Source organism: Plecotus auritus, assembly GCF_963455305.1.
Source record: "Plecotus auritus genome assembly, chromosome: 14".
NCBI lineage: Eukaryota > Metazoa > Chordata > Mammalia > Chiroptera > Vespertilionidae > Plecotus > Plecotus auritus.
In genome coordinates this window covers 5,891,888-5,904,818 of record NC_137780.1, presented here as the reverse complement: position 1 = coordinate 5,904,818, position 12,931 = coordinate 5,891,888, and the positions used below count along the sequence as shown (strand labels likewise).

Below are 12,931 nucleotides of genomic sequence, written 5' to 3'. Positions count from 1 at the left end.
AGAAACAAAGATTTGGAGAGAGACCCGACTTACAAGCAGCTCCAGCTCCGTCACTAAGGACGCCGTGTCCTCAGCCGTCGAACCTGCAGGGGCCGCCTCACCTGAGACGCTGCTAACGCTCCACCAGCTCCAGCGCCCGGGAGGCAGAGCCTGTGATACACTCGCGCGCATCACATTAATGCCTGCTGGTTCTGGTTCTGGTTCTGGTTCTGTGCTGAGCGGAGTCGCTATACACACCCCGTGGTTTTGTGAGCACAGGACTCCCAAGGGTTTGTTTAGCTGTGGTTCAGCATTCACATAAGCCGCAGGATTACGTGCTGAGCTAACTTTCCATTTGATGGGGTAGGGCCTGGGCTGTTAATATTTATGGTTTTAAGTACCCCAGGGGCATCCGTGCACTGGTATGAAGGTCAGGATGCCCCCTCCCGGCATCCGTCAGAGAGATTTCAGGGCTCTGGGCAAAGAAGTTACCATTCGGTGACAAGGTGATCCTCTGCACAACACGAGAGAGGTTCATGACATAACGTGGGGAATGGCTAACTGCTCACGTCAAATGCACACGAGCTCCTGGCAGTGCCCCCGGGCGGGAGGCACGTGCTCTCCGACGTGCTGTGGAGCGGACCTGACTCCTTTATTCACACCCTGCAGACCTCAGCTCAGCTCCCTGAGCAGGCTCGGAAAGTCCCGCCCTCTCCCCAGAAACAATGATGCCAAAGGGTAAATAAACAGAAACCTGGGCGCCATACCTCGGATGCCGAGTGGCCCCCACCCCATGCCCATTCGCGTCTGCGTGTGTAATGTGCCACCCAGGAGGGTACCTCCCTCTCACATTAGCTCAGAAGCGGGACCCCGTTATCACGGAAAACGGATTTGCCCTGAGCTTTCCAAAGTGAGAGCTGTATTAAAACTGAACAATTTGGGGGAGTTGTTTTTCTGTCATTCGCGGGTTTCAAGAACTCTAGGGGACCCCCAAACAGGGAAATACAGCGTGCGTAGGCGCTTCACATGCTGGTGACTCTGAGGCTCCAGAACCGTGACCGCAGCAGCCCTGCGGGGCCAGGACCCCCGCCCCCTAAACGCGCCCGCTTTATGGGGCGCCCCAGTTCTAAGGGAAATGGACAGAGAAGAGGGAGCGCACGTTAGTTAAATAGTTTAATCAGAGCGGTGTTACAATCCTAAATGAAAGGGCCTTGCTTCCAGCCCCACTGCCTCTCTCCCTGTGAAGAACAGCATCCATTGAAAAGGACCCACAATGGAGTGACTGATCTCATCGCCCGGGGTCTTATGCAACCGATGAACGCCCTGAATGGATATTGCTTCAGCATCGATATTGAGAAATGGCCGGACGAGAAGTCCTCACTCGGCCGCTGGTCACAGGTGGCGGGAAGAGAGGACCCCCCAGGATGGCTCAGGTCCACAGCGGGTCTCGGTGGGTGGATGGTGCCGGCTGCGGACGCGGGGGCCCACGGCGCTCTGTCTTCGTCGACCAGTGATAGGGAACGTTCTCGCGGGACCAGCTGGCCTCGGAGGGTTTCTCTGTCGGTTGAAACTTGCATCATAAACATGCAATGAGTTCTTTTGAAAGTGTGTTGGCTGCAGTCTGTTTCACACAAGGATTTCATCGAGTTGCAGGGTTGCATCAGAGCATGGCGGAAAGGGGAGCTGGGCCGTGGGGGGCGTGATGGGGAGGATGAGAGGAGCCCCTCGTCACGAGACCGGCCCCCGGCTCCTTGAAAAGTGCACGGACTGCTTTTCTCCCCTCCCCCACAAAGTAAAAGAACAAGGAAAAACTCACAAAACCAACCGAAGGCAAACAAGTGGACGTGAAAAGAAGATGCTCCACGCACACGTCTTCTGCATAGCTCAGCCCACTGAGTAAGGCACTGTTTCCTTCGCCACCGGCGGAGGCACTGCGGCTGCGGGACCGCCAGGTCCCTCCCAGGATGGAGAAGTGAGGAGCCCAGGGCGCGGCAGACCTGCCCTGTGACCTTGCCCTCAGGGAGCTCCCAGCGTCTCGGAAGGACGTCTGTCTGTCTGTGTTATGACTGAGTGTCCAGATGGCTTTCTTTCCGGAGTTCCATGCTGTCTGCGTATGAGTACAGATCGCTCTTCTGTGCTGATTCTCAAAGAAAAGACACGAGGTGGGGAAGGCCCAGCCAGGAACACAGCGTCACTGCTCCCAGAAAGCATGGAAGGCGGCAAGTCTCACATCAGCGGATGTTTGCAAGAGACAAAGTCAGAGAGAGAGAGAGTCGGAGAGAGAGAGAGAGAGAGAGTCAGAGAGAGAGAGAGAGGGAGAGAGAGAGAGACAGAGAGAGAGTCAGAGAGAGGCAGAGAGGGAGAGAGAGAGGCAGAGAGGCAGAGAGAGCGCGAGTTAGAGTCAGAGAGAGGGGGAGAGAGAGAGTTAGAGTCAGAGAGAGGGGGAGAGAGAGAGTTAGAGTCAGAGAGAGAGAGTGAGTGAGAGGCAGAGAGGGCACGGAGGGTGAGGGTGCTTGGGTTTCCAGGTGGTGGGGTCTGAATTAATTCAGCTGGTCTTCATACTGTTTCCGGAAACAGTCCCCGGCTGGGAAAAACTCCCAGCATCTTTCCTGATACATCTTCCACACGTAAGATTCCTGGAGGAGTAAAGACAGTGCAATGACATCATGTCTTCCCCAACATCTCTGTGTGTTCCCACAAAGTGTAAGACAAACTCTCAACTGTGGGTACATATGTCACGTGGGTACTGTTGTGTAATTACACGTGGACACAGATGTCACTGGAGAAGCCCAAGTTCATTACCCAGGTCCTCACTGTGTCAGACCTGCTTACTTCCAGTAACAAACAGATCATCTTCATCCGGGCCAGATTTAATAATGAATAAGACTTAATTGTGGTACCTGATTTCGAGGGTTCTTTTAAAAATATTATTGCTAATTGACTCCTTCAAATTCAAACCATTAACAACTGGAAGTGAATTTTGTGGAGAGAGAATTTCAAATAGCTTAAGAACAACCCTAGACCTTTAATATGCAACTACTTTTCACTGCCCATAATGTTGTGGGTGGAAGTTCATTTGAAAGCATCTGCTATTGATTAAGAGATCAAAGACATTATAATGATCAAAACCCAGAGTTAGCATCTTCAGCAGCAAGAGTGTGTTTTTGTTCTGTGAACGTTCCTGCCGGAAACCGATCATTGTCCCACTAATAGATGTGGAAATGCTCTGAAAGGTTGGAGCTAATCATTCATTCTTTAGTTGAGACATTGGTAGTTGAAGCAGTCTCCACCTGTTACTCTTATGTAAATTCTTGCTGATTGGCTATTATTGGAATTTCCTGCCTAAAGGATATGAGTGTATCCCATAACCTCAATAAAAGGGATTGCAAGGCCAGAGCAAGGGGTAGTCCTCCCACTAGAGGTGGGCTTCCGCCTGGCCCCCCAATATTTCCAAATTAAATCTTTTCTAGTCTCTCTCTTCATTTGTGTGCGGCCTTCTCCAGAACCTGAACCCTGAACTGGAACCCTGAACCACGCGGGACGTGAAAGGGGTTCCCACACGTTCCCTCTTCCAGGCGAGCCCGGCACCCTGGTCCTGGACGGGGCCTCCGTGGGAAGGTGCGTGACTGCCGTCTGGAGGGAACCCCGCTCGGTGTTCAATGCCCAGCTTTGCCCCCCGGGGCAGGACTCCCTTCCACCCTTCCCTACCTGCCCTGTGTGCTCCGTCTCGTCCTTGTTGATGAGATACATCAGGAAAAACCTGCCGAGACAGAGACGCGTCAGGATGAGCGTGTGGGACGTCGGCATCCACAGGCCCTGGGAGAGGCCGGGTCAGGGGGATGGGGTGGGGGGGGGGCGGGGCGCACGCTCACAGGTAGTTGGCCAGGTTGTGCTCCTGCAAGGTGTGGGTCTCGAAGCCGTGCGGCACCGTGTCGAAGTAGTCGTTGCCTATCCCACAGATGAAGCACTTGGTCTAGAAGACGAAGGAGAGACGGAAACGTCAGCATTCAGAAGGCAGACCAAGCGCCACAGCTCACACGGGCAGCCGCTGTGTGTACTCGATGGCCTGCTGCCCCAAACCCCTCGCCCTCCGCCTCGGCCAGGCCCTGGGTCTCTCCATGCCAAGGCCCAAGGCTGCTCGCGTCCGACTGGTTCCTGGGTCCTCAGAGGCACTTCTTAGCAAGAACCTCGTCACCTCGTCCCTGGAAAATGCTGCCGGCCACGGCCCTGCCCCGGTCCTGTTCACACCCTGCATTTTAGACCACCGTTACCTGGTAAAGTCTAAGTCCATCTCCTCACTGCCCTTCTGATCGCACACTGCAAGCCCCTCTTCAGCAGCTGGCCTCTGCAGCCCTCACAGCCCCCGCCCCAGCCCCCGCCCCAGGATGTACTAATTCACCTGAACCACTTACGCTTCCAAGAAAAAAATCTGCACTTCAAATGGCCTCACACCCGAATCCTGGTGTGTATAACCTCGGTGGTGACAGTCCCACGGAACCTCACGTGGGCGGTGCCCCTGGAAGTGTGTGTGTGTGTGTCGGGGGGGGGGGAGGGGGGCAGCGGGAGGGAGGCTGCCAGATGCCCTGCTCTCCCCCAAATCCTCAGGACGCAGCTTGGGACCCCTTCTTTTAGGATCTCCCCTGAGCATCTGAGGGGAAGTCAGACCTGGCACTCAGGGCTTCATCCTGTAAGGGTCCCCAGGATCCATCATTCTGAATGGTCTCCCGCCCCTTGAGGGGTGACGTACGCAGGGCCCCCCAGGTCCAGCCCAGCACACGGCTCAGGCAGGTGCCTGTCCTTCCCCCTCGCTCACACACGCGGACTCCGTGGCCAAGGCAGTGAGGGGAGGGGAGCACCCGTCAGGCACGTGCAGAAATGGGAGACTCACCTCCATGTCCTCCTTGACCTGCTCCTGCTGGTCTCTTAGTTCTCCAAACGCATCGATGATTAAACCTGGTGTTAAATGCAGACAGACAGACAGAGTTTAATCTGTATCACCCAGAGAATCATCATCAACTTCACAAACCCTGGCCAACCCTCCCTTGGGAGGGAACGTGTGCAGCCACACTGGGCACCGCTCAACAATGGGGACCACCGTGCGCACCCCAACGCTCCCCCCGGGCGGGGCCTCCTCCCTGTGGGGCAGACATGTGCGCAGTGACGGGGCCGACACAGATCAGACTCTGTCACAGCCAACTTCATGCGGAAGGCAGCAGCTGAGATTGAGGCTGTGAAGCCCGGAAAACGCCCTAATGAGCTGCTCACTCGTGTCTGGAAACCCAGCGCGGCCACGTTGACTGGGAGGAATGAGCCGCCAGTCATTTCCCCCCACATTCCCTAAACTTCCCCAACTGCTCTCTCCTGGGGTGCTGGCGCGCCCTTTCTCCCACGTGTCCTCTGGCTTTGCCCTCGAATTAAACGCCTTATGGTGACACTCAGCGGTGACATCGGGAACGGGTCATGAGTCTGTGCGGCCTGTCCACGTTCGTCACTGAGAAAAGCCCCCCTTTATGCCCGGAGCACTTAGACGTGACGGCACATGTAGCGACACCTAACTCCAGCCAGGACACACCGGCGCGAGCGGCAAAGATCCGGAGCGTTTTCCGCGGGAGAAACCCACCCCCGAGGTGCCGTGGGGCCAGGTGGGCCTGGTAGGTCCCGAGGCTCGGGTCCTGCTCCGGCCTGACACCTCAGCTGTGCCGGGCGTGGCTTAGACGTGTTAGGGCTCCTTCCTTCCAGTGTGAGTAGCCCCACCGTCCACAGGGCTCACCAAGTGCCGCATTTAAAGGTACTTTTAAATATTTGAGGGCTCAGAGACTGACGTTTGATTGGACCCGAGGCTGAGGGCGCCCCACGGGGCTGCAATGCTCGCAGAAGGGCTGGTGGCAGGGCCAGGCGAGGTGTCCCCCTCGTGTCCATGGCCCACCTTCCCCTGGACCCGACGCACCCAGCCAGTGAGCGGAAAAGCCCGCTGGCTCTCCCGGACACGCCAGCCCGCTCCGCCTCCCTCTGTGGCTGCGCACGCTGGGGGTTCAGGCTCCAGCTGGCCTGGTACCCGGAGGACAGTTGCCGGCGCCTGGGAGGAGGGTTACCTTGTATTATCGCCAAGAGGATGACAATCACGAAGAAGAAGAAGGTGATGTCGAAGATGATCCGATAGATCTCATACTCGTCGCCCGCCGGGTCCTCGATCTCGTCGCCGATGCCACCTCCAGCTCGCACACCCACGTACATGTGGAACATGTAGCACTGCGGAGAGAGGGCCCCTGCCGAGGACACGCCCCCGAGGACACTGGCCCTCACACCCACAGCCTCACTTCTCTCCCAAGCAAAGTCCTAATCCCGGGGACCTGAGGTGCTCGCTCTCGCTCCCTGTCCCGTTTCCGTACCTGTAACGTGATGCAAACACCCACCTCCCATCCAGCTGCCTTCACACCCGGCTCAGCCAGCTCCCTGCACACCCTCCGCATCAGCCCCTCAGCCCCCAGGCTGCGCCGCCTCCTGTCCCAGCTCTGGGTGAACTGCTGCCCCCGGACTGGGCTCTGTGACCTTTACTCTTTCGGGGCTTCCAGTGTCACATTTATCATTTCCGTGCCAGTTTCTTAAAAAATGTTCTCCCTACACTTCGGGTCTCTCTGCTGAACTCCAGACTAGTACACCCAACCTATTTCTTTTACGCTTTTCTCTCTCATTGCATGAGCGCCGGCCCCGTCACACAGGAGGGCTGTGGTCACTGTGGGCAGTGTGGGAGCAGCCCGTATCTAGTGGAGGGCGCAGCGAGGAGTGAGCAGACCTCAGGGCCTCAACCCACAGGCCTGAGTCTCAGAGCACCTCAGAAAGCAAAGTGCAGGCCAAGAACAGGCAGCAAGGTGACACCAAGATGCTCCTAGTCCAGCAGCTAAGTACTGACAGAAGCAGAAAATGCCAAATGCCTGGAATTCCTGAGCCGAGTTAACTGAAGATGATGTCACTCAGAGAAGAGGCCTGTCAGTCGGGCACACAATGAACAAGGTTTGTCATGGGACAGCCCTGCCCCTGCCCCTGCCCTCTGCTCTGAGCTGGGTGAGGGCTCCTCCCTCCAGAGACAGCAAGTGAGACGCTGATGCTGGGACCTGACCACGCATCCGGGCCTCCTGGCGACTCGGACACCCAGAGTCCCTGTCGCACCAACCGAGGCAGTGTCCGGGAGTCCCTTCGGAAGGCAGCCACTCTAAAACCCCTGAAGCACTCATTCCTTAGACCGGTGGGTCCAAGGCATTGCTTGAAACCATCAGCCGTGACCCTGGGGGCGGGAGACGTCTTCCCGTACATCCCTGCACACTGCTGGGGGGTTCACCATAGATATTCTCATCAGGAAAGAATCGGGAGATGTTTTTCTCCAAATCTGTCTTCACATGACAGGAAATGGGTCACGTCACCATTGCAGCTGCCCCCTCCTCACTTAATGACTCACAGCGGACACCGGCCACCGGCCACCGGCCACCTGCCCGTCTTCACCTCCTCTGCTCGGTTTGCAGTGCCCCCGTGGGCAGAAGGCTCATTGGACAACTTTCTGGTCCAGTTCTGGCTCCCAGGTTTCCACACCCACACCCCTGGGGGGCCCGGGATGCCTCGCCTGCCAGGCCCTGCTCAGGGGACACGTCTATGTAAGACCATCCTCCTGACCATGACTTTGGGTTATACTTGGGCTTTCCATGTGGGTTTCTTCTACAGGGAAGAGAATGTGTGGATGTGCCGCATGAACTCTAACGAGCAAGATGTTGGTGCTCTGATGTGCACCCGCTCCTGCTCCGCACCGTTACAGAGTAACTGCACACATTACTTAGGCTGAGGCGGACGCATTTTCATCCACACGGGACCACGCAGCATGAACTTACCGTTAGCATGTCGTCACATTTCATATCTGGGGTGTCTCCATCTTCACTTTTATTGTAGAATTTTCGGAAGAAATTGAATGCCACAACAGTGTACAGGTATACGACAACAGCTAATAAGCCCACGGTTAATACCAGCTGGAAAGCAACATGACATCGAGCACGTGTTAGGACACGAGACAGGGTGACTGTGGGAGGGATGTCTGTGTGGGACCTGGACTCACGGACCAGATGTCTTTCTTTTCTTTTTTTAAAATATATATTTTCATTGATTTCAGAGAGGAAGGTAGAGAGAGAAACATCAGTGATGAGAGAGAATCATGGATCAGCTGCCTCCTGCACGCCCCACACTGGGGATCGAGCCCACAACCCAGGCCTGTGCCCTGACCGGGAATCGAACTGTGACCTCACAGTTCCTAGTTTATAGGTGGATGTTCAAACACTGAGCCACACCAGCCAGGTGATCAGATGCCTTTCCCACCACCAGGGGGAACCTGTTTTCATATTCTCTTTATTTTACAAAGGTGTCAGATATTTTATGTAAAACTTGATTCCTTAGTTAATAAATGCATCCTATAGCTGGAATATAAATCAACTCTCTTAATTTCATACCCAAATAGATAATAAGCTGCTTAAAATGCTCCTTTTTCTATCATCTAAATATCTGACAGTAGATACATTGCCCTTTCTTTTTATAATGTCTTTAAGTAATATATATTCCAATTAAAACTATCTCATTCAGACTGATTATAAATCAAATATATGTATTTTTTGTTAATCCTGATCTGAGGATATTTTTCCATTGATTTTTAGAGAGAGTGGAAGGGAGGGAGAGAGACAGAGAGAACTTCGATGTGAGAGAGACACATCAATTGGTTGCTCCTGCACAGGCCTCGACCAAGGCCGGGGATGGAGCCTGCAACCAAGGTACATGCTCTTGACCAGAATTGAACCCGGGACCCTTCAGTTTCCATATCCTAAAACTAAATAGAAATTCGCATTGCTTCTAACATCTGGAAAAACACACTATTAATGATATGTAATATAAATATTTTAAATATATGCCTGAGAAGTCCTGTTTTGGTAACATAAAGCAATGATCAAAGTGAAAGACACTTTAAGAGCTGATAACCAACACTGTTTTGAAGGCCAACTTTTCCCTGTGAAATGCCACAGTTTAGAAGATCTTCCAAAACCCTCTCACCTGCTTGCCGTTGTGCGTTACTGATGACAAGATGGTCCTCAGCGTCTTGAAGCCCATGGCGATGTCGAGAAGATGAGCGGCGAAGAAGAAGTTGTTGTAGTGACCCAGCACGGACATGGTCATGTACCAGGCCAGGTACAGGAAGGACTGCGGACGGGACGGACACCGTGTGTCAGAGAACAGAGCCCGTGACTGCTGTCCCGGTGCTGATTTCACTCTAGTGCAGCCACTCCGGTTACTTCGCCTTCTTAGACTACAAATTTACAGAATTCTAATCATATAACCAGGGAGTGGCTTCCGCCATTAGAGAGAGATTAGCTGCAAGACGCCTTACGAACAGGTGACAGTTCTAAGACACACGGTCTGGGTTTGGGGCCTCAAGAGAGTCTCTAAGGTCCCTGGCGTCTGGGCTTGTGGCTGAGTGAGGTGGGGGTCGAGGCAGGAGAACGTGGGGGTGTCCTAGTCTTTGGGAGAATGGAACTCATGTTCACTAGGAAAGACAGTGTTAAAACTGAAGTGGGGCTTTAAGAGGGAATGTGCTGCCCGGGAGAAGCCGCAGCCGGAGCACAAGGCCAGCGCACCCCGGGCACAGAGGTGAGAGGCCGGGGAGAGGCCTGGGATGCTGGCTGACATCTGACAGCGAACACGCTGGTTCAGCGTTCAGCCAAGTCTCAGGCTTCTCTGCAGCGACTTCCCACAGCCAGCAAACGGGGATGACAACTGACAGGAACAGTCATTTAATCTGAAAACTTCAAGAACAAAAAATGTGACACTGTTGAGCAAGCCAGGATAGAGAAAAAGGATCAGCTGCCGACAGTGGGCAGCTTTTGGTAACGAGATTTTTTCACTGTCTGTGGGCACCAAACTTGGTCCTTATGTTTATTTCATAGGCTCTGAGGCTCTTTGATAAACGAAGGCTCAACACAATAATTATTTAATTTGCGAGAAACTAAAATTTATCATAATCAGTATTTAAATCCTTTTTATGTATTTAGAACTCTCTTTTTAACATCTACGAAACGTTGAAGTATGCCCCCGCCCAACTGAACCCTAAATGAAACTACACATAACTTTGCATCTCAGTTTCTTCTTGTGTAAATATATGTTTGCTTTCCTCTCAGCTACTGGAAGAAAGGGACTGAGAGACAGCGATTAATCACGCATCCCCTGGGTCTTGCCCAGCTGTGCTCTGGATTAAGTGAACTGATTTTGAAGAACTTGAGTAACATCTGCAGCCGACAGCCTCGGTAACCGGAGTGCCTGCGCGCTGCTGTAACTTACATTGTCAGTGAAAACGACTCCGAGTTTCCACATCTGATACTTCACATCGATGGAGTTCAGTCTGGAAAGACAAAGAGTGTGCAGACGTGCCCATTAAGCAGATGCCCCGGGATGAGCCTGGCACCATCCCGGGACCTTAGTTCTATCCCAGGTCCACACCCAGGAGGCTCGAAGCACCCAGAGCGCCGTGAGAGCATGATTCGCTTCCCCCAGAGCAACCTACAACAGAGTAAGGGTAACGTCGGGATCTGAATTTCCCGTTTGTCTCTCATCGATGTTTCCCTTCCCCTTGCTCTAAAAATCAATAAACACGTATTTTTAAAAAAGAAAATAAAATGGCTAATAGTTCCCTTTTCCAAAACTTAAGAAAATTAACATTTTTTTTAAAGGAGAAGTATCAGAAAACATCGTCATATAGTGCACGTTTGCATATGTTTTCCTTTGGCTTAAGGAAAGAAAAGGCAAGTTAAATTAAGAGCATTTTTTGTTGTTGTTTTCTGTACATAATGAAAAAGGCACCTTCAGCCGGCCAGCATGGCTCAGTGATTGAACGTCGACCTTGAACCAGGAGGTCACGGTTCCATTCCCGGTCAGAGCACATGCCCGGGTTGCGGGCTCCATCCCCAGTAGGGGGCGTGTAGGAGGCAGCCAATCAATGATTCTCTCTCATCATTGATGTTTCTCTCTCTCTCCCTCTCCTTCCTCTCTGAAATTAATAGAATACATTTCTAAAAGAAAATGAAAAAGGCACTTTCAAAAATTAATAGAAAAAAATCCAGTCATTCATAGCTCAAAGTAGCGAGAGGTATGAAGTGGACTTTGAGTACACTCTGTTCTCTGTCTCTCGGTCCCTGTGACCCGGAGGGAGGGAGACCAAGGCTCCTGCAAGGCCCAATGCTATCCCTGTTTCCTCCTTCCAGCTGGCGCACAGCAGTGACACTCACACCGCTGCCAGGGAGCTGTCTTTCTTGGGCTTCTTTTTCTCCCGGGCGTCGCTGAAGTCCAGGGCGGCTTTGTCCATGCCAAGCAACTCGCTGATTCTGTCCCGGCCGTAGAACTCGCCATATTTATCCATTACCTAGGAGACAGCCAGAAAAGAGCCCCAACCATTGGGTTAGCTCAGCTCTGTCTGTGCATAAAACGTCTCATTATCTTTATAGTCACCATATATTTGTCTTATTTTGAAGTTCACTTTAAAGTCTAGTTTATGGCTGTGGTCCCTGAGCAAGAAAACGAAGAAGGGCTAGTAAGTCTACTAAGAAGTGACTTAACTGAGCTCAAATTTTAAAAAACGGCCTAGCAGCCTCTCACGCAAACTGCAAAACTGCACGTCAGGGAGAAGCCTGCACCCAGCTGCCTGCTCTGCACCGAGCTGCCGCCGGCACTGCCACCTGAGCAGCCCTCGACTCTCCAGACAGAGCTCGGTCTCAGCTGCTTCCTGCCACCCTCGATGCAGTCTGCATCAGAAGAATAGAACTTCACGGAAGGAAGATCTTTAAAGGTGACATAAAGAAAATAAAACGCAGTTCCCTGTTGCCGGCCAACGCCTTTACCTCTTTGGTGGCAAGGGGGACCACGCCTGACCTGTCGGCTGCCCTAACTGCAAAGGGCCTTTGCTGGTGTGGGGAAGGAGCAAGCTAGGGAACCCCACCAGCTGCGGTCACTGTCAGGGCGCGGGGGGTGGAGCAGCGCTCACTTGTTCTGCAGCCCCAGAGGACGGGTCCCTGGCCGCAAGTGCGGAATGCACATTCGACTCCACCGCACTTGGCCGTGACAGTGACAGGCAGAGGACGTACCCCAGGATCTCTTTCTACACAGGAGCCACATCAGTTCAAATCTGAATTGCACTTTGGGGGGAAAAACACTGAATGTATTCCTTCTAAGAAGTATTACCTTTCTTTTGACAAATTTGTCCCAGTAGTTGTTGGGAAATGACCTAAAAGATAGAAAAGTGTAGGAAAAAAAGAGTGTTATTTTAAAGTATGATAAATCACAGCATACTGCTTGAAATATAGAAAATATTTAAAATAATATGCAAACATATTTTCCATTCATGAAAATTGTAATGAATTTCTTTCCCATCTTATCCTATAGTTTTTCTGCATTTTGGGCACATCAGATATTACTTTGAATGTGAATATATAAACACTGTACATACATGTAACTCACAAAAAGGCTCTGGGTTGACATTGTAATGGAGAACATGAGCGTATTTGTTCATCAGCTGACTGTTGTGTTTTTTAATCTATTTATAGATTGCTCTGTCAAGTGTCTTTAAAGGATCTAGAAATCTGTCACTGTTTTTCCTACGGAGGGAAAGCAATCTCCTTTGCACCAGTTACCCTCAAGGAGACGTGGACCGGGGAACCTGTGTGACCTGGCACCGGGCCAGGGCGGACGCACGGGGAGGGACGGGCGGAATGTGACTTAGCGCCTAGAGTGCTAAACAAAACACGGCGTTCGGAGCCAAGTTTACTGCGCTCTCCACAAACCAATTACCCCATGTGAAAAGCAAGAACCTATTGAAATGAAAACTTCTTAAAAACAAGCAAAACCAATCACTAAACTAATAAAAAGGAGGCCTTTTCCTCTT

General features: G+C 52.3%; 1 protein-coding gene across 1 annotated transcript in view; it reads right to left on the bottom strand.

Moving 5' to 3' along the window:
* Positions 1 to 1,135: 1,135 nt before the first annotated feature.
* Positions 1,136 to 12,931, bottom strand: part of RYR2 (ryanodine receptor 2) — a 203,519-nt gene continuing 191,723 nt past the window's right edge. The window contains exons 96-105 of the mRNA XM_080651042.1: positions 12,232 to 12,274; positions 11,283 to 11,416; positions 10,339 to 10,399; positions 9,058 to 9,204; positions 7,857 to 7,991; positions 6,072 to 6,228; positions 4,868 to 4,932; positions 3,852 to 3,952; positions 3,688 to 3,739; positions 1,136 to 2,615 (exon numbers count right to left, since the gene is read on the bottom strand). Of these exons, the coding sequence (XP_080507168.1) occupies positions 2,520 to 2,615; positions 3,688 to 3,739; positions 3,852 to 3,952; positions 4,868 to 4,932; positions 6,072 to 6,228; positions 7,857 to 7,991; positions 9,058 to 9,204; positions 10,339 to 10,399; positions 11,283 to 11,416; positions 12,232 to 12,274 (991 nt within the window). The 3' untranslated portion in view covers positions 1,136 to 2,519. The remainder of the gene's footprint in view (positions 2,616 to 3,687; positions 3,740 to 3,851; positions 3,953 to 4,867; positions 4,933 to 6,071; positions 6,229 to 7,856; positions 7,992 to 9,057; positions 9,205 to 10,338; positions 10,400 to 11,282; positions 11,417 to 12,231; positions 12,275 to 12,931) is intronic.